General features: G+C 39.9%; 1 protein-coding gene across 1 annotated transcript in view; it reads right to left on the reverse strand.

The window, feature by feature from the left end:
* DCHS2 (dachsous cadherin-related 2) overlaps positions 1 to 27,790 on the reverse strand; it is a 440,911-nt gene that overhangs the window by 58,678 nt on the left and 354,443 nt on the right. Inside the window, exons 6-10 of the mRNA XM_082256296.1 lie at positions 26,382 to 26,569; positions 25,825 to 25,924; positions 24,242 to 24,399; positions 9,476 to 10,313; positions 3,978 to 4,217 (exon numbers count right to left, since the gene is read on the reverse strand). Coding sequence (XP_082112422.1) covers positions 3,978 to 4,217; positions 9,476 to 10,313; positions 24,242 to 24,399; positions 25,825 to 25,924; positions 26,382 to 26,569 — 1,524 coding nt within the window. The remainder of the gene's footprint in view (positions 1 to 3,977; positions 4,218 to 9,475; positions 10,314 to 24,241; positions 24,400 to 25,824; positions 25,925 to 26,381; positions 26,570 to 27,790) is intronic.

Here is a 27,790-nt window from a genome sequence, read left to right on the forward strand (position 1 = left end):
TTAACAAACGATCACGCTTCTTGCATGTACAGTGTATCAAACTTCTTGTGACAAATAATCCACCACCAGCTGTAATGCCTGCTCACCTCCAGCTGTATAATAAAACACTTTTCAGTATCATCCAACCAATGTTGTATACTCCAGACAACCGCCTCCTCACTCTTCTCCTCAAAAATGGAAGACAGGCACCACTCAGTAAAACAATCGTGGTTTATTTTATATTTTACTTTTTATTTTTCACTTAATGTTATCTTTATTTTTATTTATTTTTATGTTTAATTTTTTCCCAAATCTTTTGGGGGTTGTGTTTTTTATATATATATATATATATATATATATATATATATATATATATACACATCTTTTCCTTTTCACTCCTCACTCTTTATTATTTATTATTCTTTTTCTTTCTGATTGGTTATATATATTCATATTTGTGTGCTTTTTATGTGCGATTTTATCATAAACACACATTACACTTGTGTGATTCTAATAATGAAATAATTTCCCGTTCTCCATTTTCCATGTATCTTTGTGCCATGGAATGAGTCCATCTTTCATAATAATTGTTTTAATTCTTAATGTTTACTATGAATTATGAATAGTTTTTAATGTTTAGCATTGGTAACTATGGCATCCGAACTCTTAGTGAGTGTAGAATGCTCCGCCCCTCCATTGTGGCTAGCACAGTCAGCCTATATATGACCGCATCCTGCGGGTGTTCCGCATCGTCTGAAGAAGGAGCGTAGTGCGCATGCTCCGAAACGCGTTACGTCATTGATAGTGGACGAGCGGCTTACCGCCGTCCTCGGCTCGATCTGGCTCCCCCATTGGACTTCCCTGAAGTTACATCATCTCTCGGCTGCTGGCTCGGCCGGATGCAGAAGTACCACGTTACAGAAGGGATCTATGAGCCCTAAGGAGAAGCCTGTACCCTTGCTTAATGTAAGTGTGACATGTATGCTGTGCAATAAACCGTGATTGTTTTACTGAGTGGCGCCTGTCTTCTATTTTTGTATGTGCCAGCGGGAGTTTTGGCTTCTGCCTGCCTACAGCGCTGCCTTCCGTGACAACACTGTTGTATTAATTTATTGAGCTTATGCAGTAGCAGCATCAGTGCTGCCCAGTAGCTCAGCCTCCTGACTGCCAACGCTTCCAGCAGCGGCAGTAGCCAAGCCCGCCGGACCTACCCTCTGCCAACCCACCTTTACTCCCCCAGATTACAATGTTAGCATATTGCATATAAGGCCAGGGGTGGGTTGGGGCATATATGAAGGTGGAAAAGTGGCCACTTAGAGACTCATTCTCTCTCTGATGCACCTGCCTAAACAATGATAGCCTGGGTGACATCATTAAAGTAGAACTCTTTATTTCCCATTCTTCATTGACCACTACTGTGAGGGATCACTTTAAAGTATCTCTATACATTGGTGATCAGTAAAGTGCCCTCTTACATTAACTGACTGCCAATGTGTCTGTGTAGATGGGTTAACAGCACTGCCACTGACTACCAATGGTGGACTGTTTTAAATAACACTGCTTCTGACCATCAATGCAGCAAGTGTATTAAGGGGGGATTAACAGCATTGCCACTAACTACCAATAAGGGGGGGTTACCGTTTACACTGACAGCCAATGTGGATTTTATCACTGTGATTCAATGCTGTGCTTTTTTTTTTCACTCACACCAGTGCTGGGAAATCGGAGATTATTATTGCAGTCACCGGCACCAATCCTTGGGGTTATAACTGCAGTCACTGGCACCAATGGTGGGGGTTATTATTGCATCCAGACACCAATGTTGGGGGTTACTATTGCAGCCAGTGACATCAATGCTGGGAGTTACAGTTACTGACACTGATACCAATGATGGGACCTATTTTACTCCCCCATTCCCTTTAGTGTGCCTAGTAATTAAAATACAGTGGATTCAAAATGTTCAAGTTTTTAGGTGCGTTACAGCCCATGAATGAGTGACCTAACTCAATGCAATGCAGTTCAATGCATGAAAATAAACTGCTTTTGTGTAGCCCTATCATTATTTATTTAATTTTAATCCACTACTGAGCTAGATTCTAGCACTGTCAGTGATGATAAGTGTCACAAACAGAAACTCCTCACAGAAAAAGCAGAAGAGAAGGGGACAAAGGCTTGTCTTGGGTAAAAACACCAAAAATGCAAGATGGATACATTTTCTTAATGAGGTACATACATGCAAAGTTAGCAAATGTAGATACAAAAACAGTTTTTTTGAATCTTCGTATCATTGATTCTTGTAAAAAAAAAAAAAAAAAATGTTATTTGCTAAAACTTGATTATCAGTTTTGATGATTAATACTTTGAACGTTTGCATTAACAAAGATGTGATACAATCCTAAAAGCCTGGACAACACTGCCCCTGTGTGGGGAAAGACAATTTAAACAGTAGATTTAAAAAGCAGAGGCCGCATACTAATCAAGGGGAGTAATGCTGAAACTGTTCAGTTTCACTGCAGGTGCTGGCATTGCCTGAAACAAATATGGATTCATAGGCTCTAAGGCCCCATTCACATCTGGTGTTTTGGGACCTCAGGCAGAATCTCTGCAATTCTGCCCATGGCCCCAAATCGCACTGCTATAGTGGTAAAATGCACCACTGAGCATCCAACCACATTGAGTGAAGTCTGTCACCTAAAAGAACCTCCTGTTTTTTTTTGCGGTGACAAGCTTCACGTGATGCTGTTTGCCGAAATTTCCACGTGATTTATTGCACGACAATCACAGCATAATGACACCGCATTTGAGGATCTCAAAAATGAATGGCACCCGAACATGCATAATGCGCTTTTCCACTATTGCAGTGCAATTTGGGATTGAGGGCAGAATCACAATGATTCTGACCAAGATCCAAAAATTCAAGATATGAATAGTGCCTAAAGTTCATAGCAACGTGCAATGATACAGGTATTCACCATTTAAAGCGTTATCAAACCCTTCACAAATTGAAGCTAAACTCCAGCTTTTTTTTTGTGGTTAGAAACATTAAAAGCTGATGATTGTAAGCATCCCTGTCAGTGTTAAATGGCTTATCTCATATCTGTATCTGCAAGAGAGCTTGTTTTTTTGAAAAACAAAAGACTTACTGGCTGGATCACCAGATGAAAATAGAAGACAGAATGGCTAAAAAAAGCAAATTATCAGCCATCACATCTAAGAATTAGTAAGCTGCAATATAGTAAATGTTTGCTTTTGGGTTTAACATTGCTTTAATATTTGGCTTTGAAATATAATCAATTCTTATGCTCTTATGATGATAAAAGGGAGAACCAGTTGGGTTGTTATGGGACACAGAAACAGTTTGTTTTTTAGGCACAGTGAAAACTAAGATTCTCCCTTGGGTGGGGTTGCTTGGGAGGTGCACAGGGCTGCTCTGTGCAAAACCATAGCACAGAGCAGGTGGGTATAAGTGTCCATTCACACTACCGCGACTTGTCAGGCAACTTGTCAGCCTGACAAGTTGCGGTCCGTCGCGGTCCATGCAGTGCTACAGGACCCGTTCTAATAGGAGCGTCACAAGTCGCTCCGACTTAGAAAAAGGGTCCTGTACTACTTCGGGGCGACCTCGGAGCGTCTTGCATAGACATTCATTATATGAAGTCCGTGCAAGTTGCGCCGAAGTCGCGGTGCACGCGACCTCACAGGTCGCCCCCGAAGTCGGAGCGACCTAGTGTGAACCGGCACTAACATGCTTGTTATTAAAAAAACAAAAAGAAAAAAAAAAAAAACAATTTGAACCTTTAGAACCACTTTAATCTCAAGTTATAATCTCAAGTTTGCGATTTATATACATTTCCCAAACAGCACAACCCTAAAGGTGACGAATGTGTTTCTTAAGTAATTCATCTTCTTTACTATTTCACACTTAAGTAAACTGATTGTATAAGTTACCTATATATCATTTAAACAAGACAATATAATACATAAGATTTTTTTGTTACCTTTATCCATATCCTCAGCTTCTACTTTCATTACATGCATTCCAGGCTCCTGGTTTTCAAGAACCGCAGCTTCATAGATGGCCTGCTTAAAGGCTGGTGGCTTATCATTGACATCACCCACTGTAACTGTTAAAATCTGTGTAGCAGAAAGAACTGGAGTGCCATTATCTGTAGCCAGAATGGTCAAAATATAAGTCTCCCGAATCTCACAGTCTACTGTGGAGGATAAAGTTAACCAACCTGGATAAATAAAATATGAAAAAGAAATATTTCAATTAACATGAAAGAAATATGAATACACTATATTGTATAACTGGTATTTGAGAAATCAAAGCATGTGAATATTTGGCATTTGTGTTATACTTCTGATTAATGTTATATGTCAAGCTTTTAAGGAATGGAATGTTCACTTACATTTCTTTAATAAAATCTTTATTAAAGTGACACACAGCATACACAGCCAACTTTTCCACCTTAAACATTGTGTGGTGGATACAGGTTTGGCAAGTCGGCTTGAACCTTCAGACATTTTTTTTACAAATATGCAAATGTAAATATTTAATTACGTGACAATAAAATGTTCATGAGTGAAATACTAAACAGACTCATCATTGTTGAATGGTTCTGATTAGTATGGTGTGGGCACTGGTCTAATAGGAAATTTAGATTTTTTTGATATTGAGACATTAAAAATAAACTAACAAAAGAAGCTGGGTGAATAGAGCTCTGGGTTAGGTGAAAGGAAGGGGGGTAGGAAAGGTAGGGTTGTGGTAGGGGGAAGGGAAATGGGATAGGTATTGTGGGGATGAAGACATTGAAAAAAGTAGAAGAGGGGAGAGAGAAAAGAAGAAAAAAAAAAGAGTGGGAGTAAAGGGAAGGTGGGTACCTGTAAAAACAGGTTAGCTGGAAACTCGAGAAGACTCTGGGGTTAATTTACTAAAGACAAATAGACTGTGCACTTAGCAAAGTGCAGTTGCTTCAGAGTTTAGTAAATGAGCAGAAGCTCTGCTGGCTTCCATCATCCAATCATGTGCAAGCAAAAATGCTGCGTTTTGTATTTTCCTTGCGTGTGATTGGGTATTCTTTGTAAAGCTTCACCTCATTTACTAAGCTCTGCATCAACTGCGCTTTGCTAAGTGCACAGTCTATTTGCCTTTAGTACATCAACCCCAATGTGTCATCATTGTAGAATTTAGCATGCAGTAAAGGGACTTGTATTCAGGTCAATTGAAAATCCTGACAGTAGAACTATATTTTTTATGAATTTCTCCTCTTGGCATCTAAGAGATGAATTACAAGCAGCAATCTTTTAAACTCATTAACTGCGGAAATCCAATGACTGGGAGAAGGTGGGTCACGGTTTTCCCATTTAGCCAGTATGCAAGCTCTACATTAAGAATGTTATGTTTTGGCAAATGCAGCATGTTCTATTTTATTACGTTTCTGATTTTATTCTTGCTCACAGGTCAATGGGAAATAAATGGGAATAAATGGCACATTAATTTACTTTAAAACATATGTCAAGCCATTTCTCCCTGGGAGCATGCTGCACCTGAGTAAGTCTAACATTGACACACATAATTACTTGCATGTAAACCTTCCTCATTTCTATCCATGACTTGCCACTTTTATTCTCCAGATTTTTCAAATATCCACATCTTCTGTTTTCTAAAATTGCTAAAAATTAGGCAATGCCACTTTTTTTTACCAACTTTATTTACCCCAGGGTGTGTGGGGGTAAAAGCAGTACAAATCAACATCTGCTTTGAATACTCATTGGAATTATAATTTAATGCAGACAAGACAATGCATGAATAGCACTCTGGGGCTGTGTGATAGTGCAAGGCCCTGCCACTGTGAAAAGGGAAGTAGACTTGACACAGGATTCACACGTTTGAAGAATTTGGGGCTCCGTAAATTTGATTCTGAACAAAAAACTTTACCTTTCTCTTGGTTTTGCATCCCCCAGATTGGGTTATGGAGTTTGGAGGTTTCAAAGAAAATTTTAGAGAGAAGAAATGTCCAACCCACTGTAATCTTGCAGGAGACCCTCAGGTTGTGAGTGTGGTGCGCATAGCTCTTGTAATGATGGACCTCTCCTTTTAGCAAACAGGCGTCGTCCACTCAAGAGACAGCACTCCATGCTGGAGTAAAGATTCCTTGTCTATAGGGCTGTGAGAATTGAGAAGGCTAAGTCAGGAGGACAGGGAGAGCTGAGCCGACTAGACGAGTCCAGGGGACTGAGGGAATCTGAAAGGAGTGAGAGACCCTGAGTGTCAGGAGAATCCCTATCCAGAGGCCAGGGAGTAGGTCCTGACAGCAGGGTGCTGCACCTGGATCCACTTGGAGAGGCAGGAGTGCTAAAGGAGACAGAAGAGTTGAGAGAGGGCTGCAACTGGAAACATAGAGTTACTGTGTAAGGTGGTCTGGAGGACCAGAAGACAAATGACAAGGGTTGGAGACCCTGCTGAAGAGAAAACCAGGTGTCTTGGTATTATTTTTTATTACCTACTTATGATTGTGAAAACCCCTTATGTGTGCAACTGTTTCTGTTGAACTTTGATTTGTAAACGAGGGCTGATAAATCTTGAAACTACAGTTCGGACTGGCATGGACTCACTACAAACGCTATTACCACTGAGCTTAAAGGGGAGTTCCGGGCACAGAAAGCATTTTTCAATAAACATACCCCCGGGACAGTCAGGGCTAGTACATTCCACAATGGCTAGCCTCTGATCTGTCCCGGTTCGCACTTACCTGCAAGAAGAAATACTTACTTATAAAATTTCTTCCACAGCGTTTCCATCTCTCTTGTGGGCAGCTGAAGCCGGCGCGATCCTCTTCCGCGTCTTCTTCCGCGTCCTCTTCTACCAGAATGCGCCTGCACCGGCCCCTCTCGTCACTTCCGGCGCGGCGCCGCATTCCTCCACAGCTTCTGGGCATGCCCAGAAGCTATTTAGCAGGGAATGCGGCGTCGCCCCGGAAGTGACGAGCGGGGCCGGTGCCGTCGCATTGATTCCTGGGAGCGATGACGTTCAGCTCCCAGGAATCATCACGAAGGAGGAAGTGACGGAGGAGCCGCGGCACAGAGGGAGGAAGTACATTGAGGTGAGTATTTTCGATCTTCAATTACAAGGTGAGTTTTAAAAAAACCTAACTATCCAATTCCTTTTCAGGTGAAGGTGAAGAAGCGGACGGGCACAAAAAAAAAATATCGATTTTGTGCCCGGAACTCCGCTTTAACAACCCCTAATATCAGAAGCTACTTTAAAATATCTGGAGCTAGCAAAAATTGCAAGAAAACTAGAGAGGCTGTCACTAGCAGCCATCTTTCATCTTTAAAAAAAAAAAAGAAAGGCATCAGATTGGTATTTGGTTACTATGGCTAACTACACAAGTTTCAGTCCTTTTGTAATTCAGCCTATATATACCTTTAGTTAGTTCTGTAAAAAGCGGGGTGCCCGGTGCACTAACTAATTTTTAATTTTGTTTTACAGATTTCTGGCTGCTCTGCACTGCTGAAATGTAACAGTTGATACCATCCTAATTGTTCCTCTGTGTACTTTATTATATAAAGCCAGCCATAGGCAAGCAGATTTCTCTTTAACAGCTACAGATTCAGAAAAATCAGCCTACTAACTACCTATTAATGTTTTTCCTGACAGTTGCTAATTTGTCTGAAAACTCACACTCATGGTGAATATGTCAAAAAATCTCCCTGAGTAACAGAAAGAACCTCTGATAGTCAGAAGGGCTTGTTGTCAGCACACAGACTATCCTTACATTGCATAACGCTTGCCCAAGTGTGGCTTCAGGCATTATATTGGGGTTTAAGCATTGTATGACCTGCCTGTTGTTAAAGAAACAGTACCAGTGGTGCAAAAAGGGTACCAATGGTACAAAAAAATGATCTTGCCATTAGCACAGTGGGATGGAATGATAAGGTTCATTAACAGTACTGAATCTATGAAAGAGCAGCACTGCCACCCTAGGACAGGAAGTGTATTAGGACTGCAAAATATTTAACTCACATTTCATCTCCATAACATGGTTGAAAATGTTCCATAATCCACAGAGGTAAACTGGGTAGGCCTGATAACACGGCACGGGTTTTCAGAGCAACACAGGTACAGTCATAAGCGTGCGCACAGATTTCCCCTGCTGCTTGGCTGCAGAGAAAGGGACTGGGGAATCTCTGTTCTCAGTCCTTTTCTCTGTCCCAAAAGTGAGACATCAGGGGTCTGTTTAGACCTTTGATATTTAGTTAAAGCCCCCCCTCCCCCATGGGGCTCCTAAAAATTGTAAAAAAAAAAAAATATTGTAAAAAAATACAGTAAAAAAAAAATAAATTATATTTTAAAAAAGTAATAAGAAAAATAAGAAAAATAAACACTAATCTCTGCTCTACTGACACCTTCCACTGCTCTGCCGGCACCAACCACTGCCCTACTGACATAGTCCACTGCTCTACTGGCACTGTCCATTGCCCTACTGCTATAAATATACACACACGCATGTGTGTTTGTGCTTTGGGGTGCACTCTAATGCAATAGGCTATGCATAGCTATGGGCACAGTGCACAGAAAGTTATGAACTTACTGGATTTTTTGCAGGGTCAACAGGTATTTTCATAGCTATTGACAGATATAACAATGCCCTTTCAATGGTATATCTACCAAACAAAAAGGGATCAGATATGAGGAATTCACGTTTTAGAAGTTACATAAACTTTTATTCGTAATTGTTTCTGGTCTCTAGTTTTATTGTTGAGATTATTACTGTATGAGTTATGAAAATCTTCTCAATTATAATGTATAATGACAGATATATTACTTCAAGTCGCTCTCTGGTATTAAATGTACTTGCTGGTTCTTAATAAATTATTGCAAAAAAAGAAATAATCCAGAAGCCATTGACAAGATCAGGCAATTTTGTGTGAAAATAAATAGAAACTGCCTTAGTGGAGTTTTGTTTAGCTTTCTTCAAAATAAAATGCAGTTGGTATCTGAAAAAAATGTTCTTTATAAGCTTCTAAGTGATTTAGGAATGCTCAACGCTGAATCCCTTTGCAGCACACTTTTCATTGTTATCATCGGTCAACTTAAAGTGCTGTCTGTCACAGTCAATCATTCCACTGTAGCGATAATTAAAATTAGACAATGTTATTCGCATACTACATAACAATAAAGTCAGCCTTAACAAGCAGAAGAATGAACTGTCAGCTATCTGTGATTGTACCTTGCCATGCACAGACCATTTATTATCATTATTTCATTACATTATTTTACATAAATTAAACCCAGATGTGTTGAGCATTTTCTTAGCCAAGAATAGGTCCAGGCATCTGCACGAACAGTTAGAAGTGGGAAAATGGATCATCTGAAATACTCTTTCCAGAAACACATTTTCCCTTTTCAACCACCAAGTTGCAAATGTCTATCTACTGCCATATTTGAGTCCAAGGAAAATTGTCTCCCTTGAAAAATTAAGTACAATACCTGTTGTTTCGTCCAGCAAGAAAACTTGCTCTGAATTCCCATCCATGATGTAAAAGGTTATTTTTCCATTCCTTCCCTCATCCGGATCTTCGGCTACTACATGATGTATAAGTGAGCCAATTTCTGCATCCTCCATAACAAAGGCAGCTGGAGATGATAGGAAATTTGGACTGTTGTCATTGACGTCTTGAATGATAATCTGCGCTGTCAGTGAACTGTGTAGACGCTGTGTTATGTTAGCGGCCTGATCTGTTGCAATTACTGTAAATACATATGATTCAACTGCCTCTCTGTCCAGTTCTTTGTCTGTGATCAAGCTTCCATCCCATTCGTGAATAAAGAAAGGGTATTCTCCAGGTCCATCTGTTCTTAATGAATATTTAACCTTGTTGTTCGGTACATTCCCGTCTCCATCTTTTGCTTCAAATGTATACAAGACAGTTCCTATAGGTACATTCTCTTCAATGCCAATGACTACCATGGGGTGAGGAAAGATAGGATAGTGATCGTTCTGATCTTCTATATCAATCTTTATGATGACAGAATGGTTTTGAAGAGGAATCTTGGTGTGATCCTGTATGTTAATGAGTAAAAGGTAGTTTGGGTTTGTTTCATAATCTAATGGTCTGGAGAGGTATAAATCTCCTGAGGAACCGTCAATCACAAAATGGCTGTTGGGCTCTTCCTCAGAAACTTGGAACTGTATTTTTTTATTGGATAAAAACTTTTCACGTGACATTATTGAGCCTACTACTTGAGAAGGTTTTGCATCCTCTGGAATCTTGAAGGTTTTTAGTTCGACCATGCCTTTCGATTTCTCTTTAGTAGATGAAATGACCTAAAAGATATGATAGAGAAATATTATGACTATATAACCAATTATATTGTTATATTGTTATATATAATTATATTCTGATTTTATTTACCATAAGGATGAGCCCTGTCAGTTCTCCTCAAAATGATATGACAATTGCAGGTTTGCAAGGCTGGGCTAGATAACTGACTAACATCATATAATTCTTGAGAATACCACCAGATAAAATCTCCCCACATTATTAAGACTGTTTATATTAAAGCGGAGTTCCGCCCATTTTTAATAGGTTGGATTACATAGATGTATGTAATCCCCTTTAAAACGACTTTTACCAATGGAAACTTTTTTTTTTGCTAGTAAATACCTTAATTTCTGCTTTATTCCTCCTGTCCTCACTTCCGGGTCCGATCGGCGATGACGTCATTCGGCGATTCGCAGTGTGTGCTGGGATGTATTCCATTCCAGAAATCTCACAGTATCACCCAGGAGCTGAGCTGTACTGTGTGTATTAAGGCCGTGACCTGCCCCGCCTCCGCCACGCCTCCCCTCAGTGAGTTGTAATGTATGCATTGTATTCAGGCCGTTCTCTGCCCCGCCTCCGCCCCGCCTCCTCTCAGTGAGCTCAGTGAGGATATAATGCTTTCAGTCCTCGCTCACTGAGAGGAGGCGGGGCAGAGAACGGCCTGAATACAATGCATACAGTACAACTCACTGAGAGGAGGCGGGGCGGAGGCGGGGCAGGTCACGGCCTGAATACACACAGTACAGCTCAGCTCCTGGGCGATACTGCGAGATTTCTGGAATGGAATACATCCCAGCACACACTGCGAATCGCCGAATGACGTCATCGCCGATTGGACCCGGAAGTGAGGAGAGGAGGAATAAAGCAGAAATTAAGGTATTTACTAGCAAAAAAAAAAAGTTTCCATTGGTAAAAGTCGTTTTAAAGGGGATTACATACATCTAAAGTTACGAAAATGGGTGGAACTCCACTTTATGTCGGTTTACGATCAAAGTAAAGTGGTTTGTAAATATTTCTTTGTTCAGTATTGTCAGCACTGAGTGCCGGTTCACACTGAAGCGGCACGACTTTCGGGGCGACCTGTGAAGTGGCGTGCACCGCGACTTCGGCACAACTTGCACGGACTTCATAAAATGAATGTCTATGCAAGTCGCTCCAGGTCGCCCTGAAGTAGTACAGGACCTTTTTTCTAAGTCGGAGCGACTTGTGTCGCTCCTATTAGAACGGTTCCTGTAGCAGTCAATGGACCGCAATGGTGTTTGACTTGTTAGGCTGACCAAGTCACCTGACAAGTCGTACTAGTGTGAATGGACACTAAAAATGCAATTAAAAATATATTTTTCACTCAAGTACTCTTGAACATTTTATTTTCACCCCCAGCCAACAGGTTAAGTTCTAGGCACCTTTTCATATTTTACATGTTTTTTCTTAAAGTGTTACTAAACCCAGGACCCTGCATTCACTATATCTGGTCTCCCACAGTGCACAGAACATGGAAATGCAATTGTTTTAGTAAATACAAATTGGTAAACACCTTTTCTAATCAGCAGTATATAGCAGTTTTGTGACTTTTATCAGAGGCTTGTTAAAGCTTGTAGGAGGAGTTTTCATCCTCCTTTGACTGTCCTATGTGGCTGCATGACCCCTGACTTTCTGTCTGAACAGTGCTGATTGGCCCTGTGCTGATCACATGCACTCTTGCAAGAAAAAAAAAACTGTTTAGCAATACATACCAAACTGAGCATGTAAAGAGTGACTCCAAAGGTTCTGTCTTATCAGGAGATGGATTGGGGACAGTGGAAGAAGAAGACAGGATCAAACATCCATTTTACACAATGTAGAAGATTAACCCCTTAGGTTCCACAGAGAGTATAACAAGCATGCTTTACTGCATATACAGACTGATTTTACTGTTGTGGGTTTAGTAACACTTTAAAGCAGAACTAAAGCCTGCGTCATGTTAGGCTAGGTTTACACCTATGCATTTTGCAGTGCATTTGCAAATATTCAGAAACGCACTACAGTCTATTTAACGTTAGTTCCTATGGGTCATGTTCACATCTATGTAGTTTTCAATGGTGTGTTTTTTGGAAACATGCAGGAACTCTTTTTTAAAAGCAGTACAGTGCATTTATTGGCTCCATAGACTGCAATGGAATTGCATCAAAAATGCATGAAAAGCACATGTACATGGGTTTTTGATGCCTTGTTGTTGCTTTCCATGACAGACACCTCATCCTAGCAACATTAACACATTCCAAAACCACAAAAACACATAAAAAACACACTTAAAAAAAACCCTGAATGCGCTGGAAAATGAGCCTCAAAAACCCATCAACCGCACATCCGTGGATGTGAATCCAGCCTTAGCTGTCGTTGTTCTGTCACACCTATTGTGTATCCGTTACTGTTGTGGTGTTTTGCATAACTTATGAACTAATTACTTGGTGCTGACATCTAGTGGCAACTTAGTATTATTACAACTTTTTTTTTCTGCATATCTCAGTAGTTTGAACCAGCTTCCTTCTATGTTGGGACTAGTTAGTTTAGTCCTTTAGATAGTGCAAAAGTAAATTTTATCGGCACAAACAATTATCTAATATATAAATGTGAGGTGGAAAAATAAGCAGCTATACCCACTCAGCTTACCACTGCAAAGTAATAAAAAATCTCAAAACAATACGGTACAGCGCTAAGTAATTAATTTGCCAATAAATAAAACCCGCTAAAGTGCATCAAGTGACTAAGTGTTTAAGGTGCATATATCTGTGCAATCTTAAAAATAAAAATAAAGTGCTTCAAATGCAATACTGTATTAACAAGGTGCCAATCAAATTCAAAATATATATATATAAATAACTGAATAATGAACAGTCCAAAAAGCTTGTGCAAAGGATGCTTGGAAAAAGTGCTTGAACAGGTGCTTGAAGATAAGTATGTGTGCTTCCACCACCACTACACAAACAATTGGCCTCTCACCTGAAACTTAGACCTGTGTGTCACCACTAGGTAAAATGTGCGGGGGTTATAAGCTCTTTTTCCTTTTCAGACTCAATTAGATCACCGCTCCTTAGTATCAGTGCCACCCTTAAGTCCTGCCTATCAGTTCCACCTATCAATGCCCATCAGTGCCACCTATCAGTGCCCACCAGTGCCGCCTATCAGTGCAGCCTTATCAGTAATGCCTCATCACTGCACACCTGTGCCACCTCATCAGTGCAACCTATCAGTGCACATCAGTGTCACCTCATTAGTGCCCATCAATTCCACCTATGAGTGCCCATTAGTGCACATTAGTGAATGAGAGAAATTCCTTGTTTTTTAACAAACTATGAAAAAATTCAAAATCTTTGCCATTTTTTTGTTTGTTTAGCAAAAAATAAAAAACCCAGTGGTGAAAAAATACCACCAAAAGAAAGCTCAATTTGTGTGAACAAAACAATAAAAATTTCATATGGGTACAGTGTTGCATGACCACGCATTTATCATTCAAAGTGCAACAGTGCTGAAAGCTGAAAATTGGCCTGGGCAGAAAGGAGGTTAAAGTGCCCAGTAGGTAAGTGGTTAAGGTTGTGTGGCTTCATACATAAAATAAACCTTTCTTCCATTTTGGTACATCAAAACTGACTAATAGGTATATAAATCTACAATATTATGATTTCAACATTAGTCAGACTTATAAAAAAAACATGCTTATTATTTTTCCTATAATCATACACTTTTTTATTGAGTTCCTAAATTATAATCTCAAAAACCAGATGGCAGAATAATACTGCTTGCTTATCAGTTACTTTGCAGGTTCTCATTTATACATTCCTAACATGTCACAATCTACAAAGCAGCATCATTAAAGCCTATTTACAAAACATTCTTTTCTATTTAGATTTTCAAAATAATGGAAGAGCTAGTATCCATAATGGGGAGATTTCTCCTCACTTCCTTTCCCAATTACACTTATACAAGAAATAAAAGGTATATGTGTCACCAAAAGAGGATGCCTCAGAGAGAAATAAAACCCCACCCCAAGCATATTATGTAGCATTAAGCATTTACTTAAGTTAGGATATCACTTTTGTAGCACCCTCTAGGTGGTTAAATATAGTCTGAGATGACTTACATAGTGGAGAAGGTGGTAATATATGGTGAAAGGAAAAAGAGAAAGCGGGATGGAGAGAGGGAGGGAGAGAGAACGATAGAAGGAAAGAAGGAGAGAGAGAGAGAGAGAGAGAGAAGGAAAGAAGTAGAGAGAGAAGAATGGAGGGATAGAGAAAAAGAAAGGGGAAGAGAGAGAAAGAAAGAAAGAAAGAAAGAAAGAAAGAAAGAAAGAAAGAAAGAAAGAAAGAAAGAAAGAAAGAAAGAAAGAAAGAAAGAAAGAAAGAAAGAAAGAAAGAAAGAAAGAGGAGATGGATTGGGGACAGTGGAAGAAGAAGACAGGATCAAACATCCATTTTACACAACGTAGAAGATTAACCCCTTAGGTTCCACAGAGAGTATAACAAGCATGCTTTACTGCATATACAGACTGATTTTACTGTTGTGGGTTTAGTAACACTTTAAATCAAAACTAAAGCCTGCATCATGTTAGGCTAGGTTTACACCTATGCATTTTGCAGTTCATTTGCAAATATTCAGAAACGCACTACAGTCTATTTAACGTTAGTTCGTATGGGTCATGTTCACATCTATGTAGTTTTCAATGGTGTGTTTTTTGGAAACATGCAGGAACTCTTTTTTAAAAGCAGTACAGTGCATTTATTGGCTCCATAGACTGCAATGGAATTGCATCAAAAATGCATGAAAAGCACATGTACATGGGTTTTTGATGCCTTGTTGTTGCTTTCCATGACAGACACCTCCTCCTAGCAACATTAACACATTCCAAAACCACAAAAACACATAAAAAAACACACTTAAAAAAACCCTGAATGCGCTGGAAAATGAGCCTCAAAAACCCATCAACCGCACATCCGTGGATGTGAATCCAGCCTTAGCTGTCGTTGTTCTGTCACACCTATTGTGTATCCGTCACTGTTGTGGTGTTTTGCATAACTTATGAACTAATTACTTGGTGCTGACATCTAGTGGCAACTTAGTATTATTACAACTTTTTTTTTTCTGCATATCTCAGTAGTTTGAACCAGCTTCCTTCTATGTTGGGACTAGTTAGTTTAGTCCTTTAGATAGTGCAAAAGTAAATTTTATCGGCACAAACAATTATCTAATATATAAATGTGAGGTGGAAAAATAAGCAGCTATACCCACTCAGCTTACCACTGCAAAGTAATAAAAAATCTCAAAACAATACGGTACAGCGCTAAGTAATTAATTTGCCAATAAATAAAACCGGCTAAAGTGCATCAAGTGACTAAGTGTTTAAGGTGCATATATCTGTGCAATCTTAAAAATAAAAATAAAGTGCTTCAAATGCAATACTGTTTTAACAAGGTGCCAATCAAATTCAAAATATATATATATATAAATAACTGAATAATGAACAGTCCAAAAAGCTTGTGCAAAGGATGCTTGGAAAAAGTGCTTGAACAGGTGCTTGAAGATAAGTATGTGTGCTTCCACCACCACTACACAAACAATTGGCCTCTCACCTGAAACTTAGACCTGTGTGTCACCACTAGGTAAAATGTGCGGGGGTTATAAGCTCTTTTTCCTTTTCAGACTCAATTAGATCACCGCTCCTTAGTAGCTTGGAAAAGCCATAAACTTGAACAGTATTCCCATCATGGTTTTGTTTTTGGCATAGAAAAGACAAAGAAGCACAGGATCTAATGATCACCGTTTGACAATAAATTTATTGGGAATTCAATTGATAAAACACTCACATGTATTGGCACTAAGAACTAGTGCATATAAAATGCTTGTCTCTGTTCTATTCACTTAGTGTTCACTATTAGTGCCCATCAGTGTCACCTATCAGTGCCACCCTTAAGTCCTGCCTATCAGTTCCACCTATCAATGCCCATCAGTGCCACCTATCAGTGCCCACCAGTGCCGCCTATCAGTGCAGCCTTATCAGTAATGCCTCATCACTGCACACCTGTGCCACCTCATCAGTGCAACCTATCAGTGCACATCAGTGTCACCTCATTAGTGCCCATCAATTCCACCTATGAGTGCCCATTAGTGCACATTAGTGAATGAGAGAAATTCCTTGTTTTTTAACAAACTATGAAAAAATTCAAAATCTTTGCCATTTTTTTGTTTGTTTAGCAAAAAATAAAAAACCCAGTGGTGAAAAAATACCACCAAAAGAAAGCTCAATTTGTGTGAACAAAACAATAAAAATTTCATATGGGTACAGTGTTGCATGACCACGCATTTATCATTCAAAGTGCAACAGTGCTGAAAGCTGAAAATTGGCCTGGGCAGAAAGGAGGTTAAAGTGCCCAGTAGGTAAGTGGTTAAGGTTGTGTGGCTTCATACATAAAATAAACCTTTCTTCCATTTTGGTACATCAAAACTGACTAATAGGTATATAAATCTACAATATTATGATTTCAACATTAGTCAGACTTATAAAAAAAACATGCTTATTATTTTTCCTATAATCATACACTTTTTTATTGAGTTCCTAAATTATAATCTCAAAAACCAGATGGCAGAATAATACTGCTTGCTTATCAGTTACTTTGCAGGTTCTCATTTATACATTCCTAACATGTCACAATCTACAAAGCAGCATCATTAAAGCCTATTTACAAAACATTCTTTTCTATTTAGATTTTCAAAATAATGGAAGAGCTAGTATCCATAATGGGGAGATTTCTCCTCACTTCCTTTCCCAATTACACTTATACAAGAAATAAAAGGTATATGTGTCACCAAAAGAGGATGCCTCAGAGAGAAATAAAACCCCACCCCAAGCATATTATGTAGCATTAAGCATTTACTTAAGTTAGGATATCACTTTTGTAGCACCCTCTAGGGTGCTACTAGTGTTAGTTCAGACAAATTTAAGTTTAGGACTCATTGTAGGTTTGTGGGTTACTGCAGGTCAGACTGGATGGTGCCACAGAGGCAGGTCTCTGTTACATCCCCCTGGATCTAGAAGCTTGAAGAAACTTCTAGACGTTAGTGGGTGGAGGCCAGGAAGGTTGGTTCTGCATTCTAGAGGCCAATCCCCAGGTAAAATGTCCTGGCAGAGTGCCTGAGTCAGCCCTTAAATATGGTGGAGCCATGCCAGCAGGGGAGTTGGGTGGAAGATGGAGGGCTGAGGAGGCTCTTGAGAGCCAGGGAGGCACCCCTGGCTGGCTTGGGAAGTTCCTATCAGTGTCTTGATTGAGTTTTACCTAAGGAGCAGCAGGGAGCAAAGAGGACAGAGTGAGTACATCAGCACACTCAGGTATTCACAAGGGGAGAGATGGCCACACGTAGCAAACTTTCAGGAGGACAGCGCTGTGCATAACCCTCCCTATCCTTTGCCCTGAGGGAACTTCAGAGCAGCCAGGTGGGCTGGTGGACATGCAGCTAGGAGCCCTGGTAGTTCCTGCAGGCAGTAGAGCTGGGAGCATTTCTACAAAGGAGAGGAGATACTCCAGTATGCAGTTTATATTATACTGCACTATTATCTAAAGGGACCTGAGAGCTCCTAGTCCTTTTGTTTTTTATTTTAATTATTTTTTATTAATTAAGGTTCAAAACGGAAAAGAAAAAGATTGCAACATATAAGAGCAATTGCTCACAGTATAAGACCAAGTTGCATTTAGATATATACGGGTTTATAAAATATGCACATCCAAAAAGGGATTGCATCTGAGTAAACCATTAATAAAGCATCATGCTGGGTCGAGAAGTTAGACAAGGTGTATAGGAGATCAAATATCTTGAAGCAATGTCAGTCATTACCTAGTAGGGTGCTTTTTTATCCTTAAGGATTGTTGGTGTCCAGGAAGGAGAACAGTCCAGGATTTTGTAGATAGGAAGGAAGTTATCCCTGTTCATTGTTTCGGTCAAACTGGGCATCCCATAACCCTTTTACCCCATCCAAGTTATTATCCCTAATCAAATAACAAAACCAAGCTTAGAGACTGTTTTCTTGTGTCCAGGTAAAAAAAGGAAAATGCTTGTTGCCTGACTGTGCAAGAAAAGAGCAACCAGTTACCAGCAGCCCCTGTCGGATTAGTGCTACACTGTCTCCATTCACACCTACGCATAGAGCAGTGAAAGTTGCTGCATTGGGTTGTTTTTAGCTTCTTTATTTATTTATTTTTTTGTGGCACAATTATGGAGTGGCACTATTTATTTGAATGGGCTGTCCTCTGCTCTAAAAATGCTCGAAAGAAGAAAATGTATCAAATCTTGGCACAGAGCCAGGAGCATTTGGTGTTGCCATTCTTGCCATGATTTTAGCATGTTTGTCGCTCGACAATTGTGGCAAAATTTCACACTGTTTGGGGTGCCATAAAGAAATAAGGGCATTGCAACCGTGCCACGCATTCAGGAATCGTGGACAGAATTTCACGATTCCACCCTTGATTCCGGTACGCTCAGGTATGAACGGAGCCTTATTGTTCTGCATTTATCAATGGCTAACAAGGTACAAAAATCAGCTAGTGATATTACTTAGCATGTATCTATATCTATATCTATATCTACAAGGATGGATATTTAGGAGTTCTTTATAAAATATTGTATTTTTGTATTGTTCATACAGAATATAGTGAAAGAAACTGCCTGGCTGTTTCTACTTGCATTTCAGTGAAATAATCTTTGTTCCAGTGCATACAATGAGTCCTACAGCAAGGTCAGCTTTGCTCTGTCACATTAGCTTTACAGAGCACCTCAATGCAAAACTGCAGGGGCAGCTGTTTGGCAGGAAGTATGAATTCTCTGCATATTATTAAACTGATTGGCAAGGTGACAGTGAACTTTAATTAAACCAGCAGTGTTTGCTTTTATCATGATAGTCTACAAAGTAACCCTAACTGATCTAAAATATTATGTTTGCGAACTATACTCCTTGAAGCAACTAATATTTTTAATTACTCTGCTGCAACGATGTTTTGAAACATGACAACAGGGCCTATTGGCACAGAGTTTTTGGAACAGAAAAAAGTAAAACTAGAATGATTACCTAAATGTCTCTAACCTTTGGGATATCCTTCTTAAGCAATCCTTACAATGTACCTGAACCCCTACACTTATATAGTTGCCAACATTCTGAAAAAATCTGTAGGGACACTTTTTTGTATGTAAGCGGAGTATTATTTTAATTTGGGGGGGTCATCTATTTGTAGACAAGGTCTAGCAGGAGTGAAGAAATGCGGCAAGCTTCACACAGAAAAATAGGTGTAGTTTAAATTACGCTAAATATTGGGTGTGGCCTTAAAGGGGGAGTGGTTAAATATAGTCTGAGATGACTTACATAGTGGAGAAGGTGGTAATATATGGTGAAAGGAAAAAGAGAAAGCGGGATGGAGGGAGGGAGGGAGGGAGAGAGAACGATAGAAGGAAAGAAGGAGAGAGAGAGAAGGAAAGAAGGAGAGAGAGAGAGAGAGAAGGAAAGAAGTAGAGAGAGAAGAATGGAGGGATAGAGAAAAAGAAAGGGGAAGAGAGAGAAAGAAAGAAAGAAAGAAAGAAAGAAAGAAAGAAAGAAAGAAAGAAAGAAAGAAAGAAAGAAAGAAAGAGGGATGGAGGGAGACAGAAATAAAGAAATAAAGATAGAAAGAGGGAGAGAGAGATAGGCAGTACAATTCTAACCTCTCTCTTTAATATTTTCAAGCATATTTCAATACTCCATGGCTATTCGTATCATGCTTCTCAAGTAAAAAAACAAATGAGCAATTAAGCCGCTGAAACAGTTTCTGATTCCTCACCTCATGCAGCTTCCTTGCAGAGAAGCTCCATGCTCAGACAGCGCACCCATTGGCTGGGACACGGTTCAGCCTGCCTCCTGCTACCTCCTCAGCCAAAAGCTGCAGTTTGCTGTTACATCCCTCATGCTTTACATAACCCATGATCTCCCGACACTTCGGTGACTATCCGCACGCTGCATCGGGGGACGGCAGAGCCGTGCGGCCTTTTTATGGGGAATCGGACTACCCCCTGGCCCAGTCTGCACCTGCCCGGAACAAAGCTTATTTTTCAGGATTCTGCCTGGGATAGGCTCAAACTGGGACATCGGTCTGATTTTCATGAATGTCCCAGATCAGAACTGTTGGCAACTATGCACTTAACCAAACCTATAGAATGTACTCTAGACTCTTTACCTTTCCCTTGCACTTAACCTGCATCATAACACATAACATTAGCTCTAAAATGTAACCCTTAATCTACACCCTAACACTTAAATTATAACTAAAGCTATTTTTTACAAAGTACTTCAGTATAGAGTGGAGAGGGATTAAAACACCTGTCAGGTTTTTTTATTTATTTTTTTGCTGTGTCCCTGTTAACCACTTAAGCCCCGTAGGATTTGGCTGCTAAAAGACCAGGGGGTTCTTTGCTATTTTTTACTGCGTGAATTTAACGGACAATTGCGCGGTCGTGCGACGCTGTACCTAAACGAGTTTGACGTCCTTTTTTTCCCCACAAACAGAGCTTTCTTTTGGTGGTATTTGATCACCTGTGTGATTTTTTGATCATGCGCTATAAACAAAAAAAGAGCGTCAATTTTGCAAAAATAACAATATTTTTCACATTTTTTATATGAAATTCCCCAAAAAAAATGTAAAAATCAAAATTTTTTAACATTTTCGGCCAATTTGTTTTATACTACATATGTTTGGTAAAAAAAAACGCAAAAAGCGTATTTTGATTGGTTTGCGCAAAAGTTATCGCGTTTACTAACAAAGGGAAAGATTTTTGTCATTTTTGGTGTTTTTTTTTAACGCGTAATGGCGGCAATCTGCGATTTTTTTGCGGTACTGCGACATTGCGGCGGACAGATCGGACCCTTGACTGACATTTTTGACACTTTTGGGGTTACCAGTGACATTACTGCAGTAATCAGTGCTATACATATGCACTGTTACTGCAAAAATGACACTGGCAGGGAAGGGGTTAACTGTATTGGAGAGGGAGGGGTTAAGTGTGTCCTAGGTGTGTGTTTCTAACTGTAAAGGGACATGGCTATTGGTGTAAAAACAAAGATCAACGGTCCTACATAGTAGAACCGTCTGATCTTCATTTTTACACCAGGAAGAATGACAGGCGGCTTGTTTACATAAGCCGTCCACCTTTCTCCCTTCACCAGAGCGATCGTGAGTGACCGGCGGACGATCGGGTCTGCCGGTCACACGCACTGACATGTCAGTGAACGAGCCGGGGCGGGCGCGCGCCTCGGCGGGCGCACGCCCACCCACAATTGGCTCACAAGTCAGTGACAGGCGAGTGACGTACCCCTACATCACTCTGCCTGGCCGGGGCTGACCGCCGCAGTATATAGTTGTGCGGCGGTCGGCAACCGGTTAAGGAGATTCACTCTCTCTATTTTTCCTGTTTACCATTGTTACATAAAGGGAAATAAAATCCAAAATGTTGAGTTATCCTTAGAACAGTAATAGAGGGAAAATCTTCCAATGCGGACACTAGTTCTGGTGACCCTGATTTCCTCTTACTTCATGATTTGGGACAAAAAGAAATGGGAAATCCCCCCAATAGTGTAACCCTCCCTTACTCTATCCAAAATGAAAAAAAAAAAAAAAAAAAGTTTTGCTTTTAGCTCTACTTTAACCACTTGCCGACTGCCGCACGACTATATACTGCGGCGGTCAGCCCCTCACAGGCAGACTGACGTATCGGTACGTCACTAGCCTGGGAGGGTCTGGGGAGCGAGCGCGCGCCGCCGGCGGCGCGCTCCCGCGTGGTCACGCACCCCCTGCGCGCGTGACCAGCGGACCCGATGTCCGCCGGCCACTCTGCGATCGTCGGGGGAGAGGGAGAAAGGCAGGCAGCTTGTGTAAACAAGCTGCCTGTCAGTTCTCCCTGTGTAGAGACACTGATCATACGGTTCTACTATGTAGAACTGTAGATCAGTGTAACTACACCTCAAGCCACAGCCAATCACAGTTAGAATCACGCCCCTAGGGACACACACAGCCCCTCCCTCTCAAATAAAGTTAACCCCTTCACTGCCAGTGTATTTTTACAGTAACAGTGCATATATATAGCACTGATTACTGTAGAAATGTCACTGGTAACCCCAAAAGTGTCAAAAATATCAGTCAAGGGTCCGATCTGTCCGCCGCAATGTCGCAGTACCGCAAAAAAATCTCAGATCGCCGCCATTACGCGTTAAAAAAAAACAACAAAAATGCCAAAAACCTTTCCCTTTGTTAGTAAACGCGATAACTTTTGCGCAAACCAATCAAAATACGCTTTTTGTGATTTTTTTTACCAAACATATGTAGCATAAAACAAATTGGCCAAAAATGTTAAAAAATTTTGATTTTTACTTTTTTTTTTGGGAATTTCATCTAAAAAAATGTGAAAAATATTGTTATTTTTGCAAAATTGACGCTCTTTTTTTGTTTATAGCGCGTGATTAAAAAATCGCACAGGTGATCAAATACCACCAAAAGAAAGCTCTGTTTGTGGGAAAAAAAGGACGTCAAATTCGTTTAGGTACAGCATCGCACGACCGCGCAATTGTCCGTTAAAGTCACGCAGTGCCGAATCGCAAAATACCCCCTGGTCAGGAAGGGGGTAAAATCTTCCGGGGCTTAAGTGGTTAACCGCCATCCTGAACTCAACCCTTAACCTGCTCCCTAACCATGCCCTTAACCATAAGGCCTCTTTCACACAGGCGGACCGTTCACATCCGCCTGTCCGTTTTTTTGGTGGATCTGAACGGTCCCCCCATGCATCTCTATGGGGGATCGGATGTCAGCGGAGACATGTCCGCTGACATCCAATCCGATCCAATTCGTCAAATCTGGACGGATGGAAACCCTATTTTCCATCCGTCCAGTGGATGGGATCAGATGAGAACGGACCGACGGTCCGTTCCCATCCGATTTCCCCCATAGAGATGGACGGATAGTGTGAAAGGGGCCTTATGCTTACTCTTAATCTCTTTACAGTTGACCCTGACACTAACCCAACCCCCAACCAAATCTCAACAAGAAATGACATCTGCTGCAGCATATATACCTTATTAGGTGATCCTTAAGAAATATTAAAGGCTTCCATTTTTTTTTTAATAATAAACATGTTATACTTACCTGCTCTGTGCAGTGATGTTGCACAGAGCAGCCCTCTCCCCTTCTCAGGGCCCCTGCCGGCACTCCTGGCCTCTCCCCCTTGCTGAGCGCCCTCATAGCAAGCCGTTTGCTATGGAGGCACTTGTGCATTCTTGTACCTGAGCTTCCTCTGTGTGTCCATAAGACACACAGAGCAAGAATTGTCCCCACCCCCCACTCCCTCGTTACTGCCCATGATTGATAGCAGTAGGAGCCAATGGCTCTCACTGCTGTGTCTCAGCCAGTGAAGATGGAGATACCTGGGCGAGCTGCTGCTCTCCTGCACATTGCTGGATCGACATGGGGCTCGGGTAAGTATTGGGGCAGAGCTGGGGGGTGCTGCCCACAGAACTTTTTTACCTTCCTACATAGAATGTAAAAAACTTTTAGTTTTTACAACCACTTTGAGCATTACCATAAAAATATTTAATTGCCATGTCAAGATCTAACACCAATAAAATCACAACACTAAATCCTATTGATCCAAGAGACCAGTCACCAAACACAGTCTCAGTGGGGATACAGACAGCAAATATAGGTTCTAACCCATCCCTACTCTACTGAAATATGTTTTTAACTTAAATACCACTTTACTTATGATTTGCCAACACTTTAACTTAACATGTCCGAAGTATCCCTTGGCTAAGAAATCCTGATTTGTAGTAAGCAAGTGTCATGCTTAATTCAATTTTCACAACCCAATGAAAAATAGGTAAACATACTTGTAACCCCACCTGAATATTCACAGTGACATATTCCTCCAGAGGAGGGACCCCCTGGTCCCTTGCTGTTACTGTTAAGCAATAGTATGGCTTCAGGCTAACTGAGAAAGGTTGGGTTGTCCAAATTTCACCAGTAGAAGTATTAATAAAAAAATGACCAAGATCATCATCATCTGTAAACAAAACAAAAAGAAACATGAATAAAACTGACATCAGTTTCTAAAAAGACATTTTATTTCAGTAAGCACTTGGCTATACTGAGAGGGCAATCAGCTAGCTTGTGAGATATGGGCAGTTTATGAAAGATCAGGTTGCTGGATTTCGCAAAATGCTGATGTACATGGCAATATCACACATCAATTTAACACAGATGTAAAAAATCCAGTTCTAAATTCTTTACATGTATCTTGTACATACATCTGGCAAAAAAAAAAAAAAAAATCTTAATTTTACCTGATTCCCCTGTACAGCATCTCCTAAACCGAGAGAGGGAGGGTAGCCCTGAGGGTAGCTAACCTGACTCTACTGCACTGCATAATTATATCCATCTAGCAATGACAGCTTTCACATAGAGGGGAAGAGAAGAATGATGATTTCATCAGTGTGCCCACAAAGAAGTCTGAGGAAGTGCAAGACATGGTAGAAATTTCAAGATCATAAGGCTTAGTTGGAGAGAATTACCAATGCCTTGGCATTTTCTGTAGTTCAACTATCTACGTAGTTATCTGTTCGCCTGGAGTTCAGCTGTAAAACACCTCTTTTATACATTTATTATTAAAATGTGGTCCAGAGCTTAGCGTGAAGATTGCCGCGCTCTTAGTGGTGTAATAGTTGAGGGCTGAATAATTCTATGTTCATTGGCTCAAATGCACTGTGAACTCATGGAGAACTTGGGAAAAACATGTATCCCCCTACCATAAGCAGTCTAGGAAAATATTGGGGTTAAAAAAGAATGGTTTGGGTATTCTTTGCAAAGTTTAACTTCACCACTTTAACTAAGTTCTAGGGCAAATTCCCTTCTCTGTTTGCCTACCACAGGGGTGTCCAAACTATGGCCCTCCAGCTGTTTAGGAACTACAATTTTAATGAGGCATTGTAAATCTCTGACATTCACAGACATAACTAGGCATGATGGGAATTGTAGTCCCCTCAACAGCTGGAGGGCCATAGTTTGGCCATAGCTGGCCTACTACATCAACTCCATTATCTCTAATTCTCTATATGAATACTGCAATTACATTGAATAACATCTAATAATTTATCACCAAACCACAATAAACAAAGATTGGATTGGTTGCTGTTTGTTTTTGTACTTCCCATATTATCATTGCCTTTTGCTGTGTACTGAATAAGTCTACAAGCCTGCCATTCCTTACTGTTCTTTTCTCTCTATGGTCACACTCACTCACTTTAATGTTCGCATCAAGAGGAAATGAGATTATCCAGGCTATGCTTACCTGGGCAAAGAGATTAATGTATGTATTTCTATGAGAAGGTATACAAAAATGCGAAATCATGTGTAATGTAAACCACAAAACACAAAATTGGTAGAACTATTATCACATCTCATATGACAGTATTAAGTTGTTTTTTACCTGAAGACAATGAATACCGTACTGTCCCATTACCACCAGCATCAGGATCCTTTGCAAAAACAGTTGTCACCCACATGTGTCCTTTCTGACCTTCTGGAACCTTAAAAAAAAAAAAAAAGAAAAGAAGGCCGTAAGTTAATAAACCTATAACATGTGTTGCCTCATTACAACCAACGACTGATAAAACATAATAGTGCATATAGATAATATGAACAAGTGATAGATATTCTGATTGATGGAACAAAATTTATATTTCCTGTGCATTTATTTTTTTTTTTCTTATAATGCACTCTAATGTGCTTTTCTTATACCAATTACACCAAAATTTACATTTCCTGTGCATTTTTATTTTTTTTATAATTCACTCTAATGTGCTTTTTTTTATACCAAATACACCAATTTTGTGTGGGCACAATATGTTAAAATGGAACAATTATTGTACAATTGCAGTCACAAACATCTTGCTCGGTGCAGCTACCAGGCAGAACGCTAGATGGCAGCCAGCATTCAAAAATGGAGTCAAATAACAGCTGTTTGCTTTCCAATATTTAACAAACCTTGACATGCAGCTGGTTTCCTAATGGCAGTTGTGGAAAATATGGCTTGTTATCATTAAGGTCAGCAACTGTGATGTAAACTGTGGTCGTGGCATTACGACGTGGAGTGCCATGGTCCGTCACTAACACACTAAACTGATGGTGTGTTTTCTTTTCACGATCTAAAGCAGCACAATTTATAATTTCACCTAAAGAATGCAAAGAAAGACACAATAACGTGATATCATTTACATGTTCAATTCAGCAGTGCAAAATAAAACATTTTTTTGTTAAGAATTACAACCAATCAGCTTTCCACTTTCCGCAACCATATTAGTTCAGAGAATATTTTTGATTAGTCATCTTAGGTTTCTACATTTTGCACAAAGTAGTTGTACTTTAGACTGCCTTATTAAATACACCTATGAAAGAGAGGTTCAGTTTAGGCTTATGTCACCGGGATGAAAGTACACTAAGCGTGTGCAACAAGGCTCATTATGATTGTCCAGCATAGCATGATATAAAACAGTCGGGTTGTTAAAAGGCTGCTCACTTTTCAAGGCAATTTTTACTTCGCTTGGTGGTGAAAATCCACCTTGCAAAGAATGCCCATTATGCAAGAGAACTAAAAAAACAAAACAGTATTTTTGCTTGCACAGGATTGGATAACAGAAGTAAGCGGAGATCCACCACATTCACTAAGCTAAGGGGAATTTCCCTTGTGAACAGCCTATTTGCCTTTAGTAAATCACCCCCATTTTAAATAATATGCATTTTTGGCAATTTTATTTCAAAGCAAATTTTTCAGTTTGTGAAATAGGCTTCTACAAATATATTATAAACACTTAAATAAATCCAGTTGCCATTAAACACACTGAAATTGAACAAACATATCTTAAAGCATAGATTAGGAATAAAGGATAACATGAGACTGAAAGGCTTCTAATGAACATCAACACACTGGAAGAGTAAATAACAAAAATACAAAAATGAAGCAGACATCAGAAGGATGATTGGCCTATGCTTAAAGGCAAGAGGTGTGGCTATTAAATATTGTAATTTTGCTTATCAGAATATTGTGATTATTTCAGAACCATATATGGGTGTAATTCAGAATCTACTTGTTCACATCTGCATATTTTAGGTGCGATGCGTTGTTCCAGCTTTTTTTTTTTGTTTCATAAATTTAAGCTTTTTAATCATGCTTTACATGTGACACTATTCAAATCGATGTAATTCATTTTTTGCTGGAAACCACATTAAAGTTGCAGCAAGCAGGACTTCCGCTAATGCAACTCATCTAAAATGTCTAAATGGGAACAGAGCCTCAAGGCTCCCACTCTCATTGGATTTTGTTTTTCTTGTTTCTACAGAATGTTATGGAGAATGCACCAGGAGGAATGGAAATATGAAAAATGAGCAAAAACACC

The sequence above is a fragment of the Pelophylax lessonae genome (assembly GCF_965119305.1).
Source record: "Pelophylax lessonae genome assembly, chromosome: 1".
Taxonomy (NCBI): Eukaryota; Metazoa; Chordata; class Amphibia; order Anura; family Ranidae; genus Pelophylax; species Pelophylax lessonae.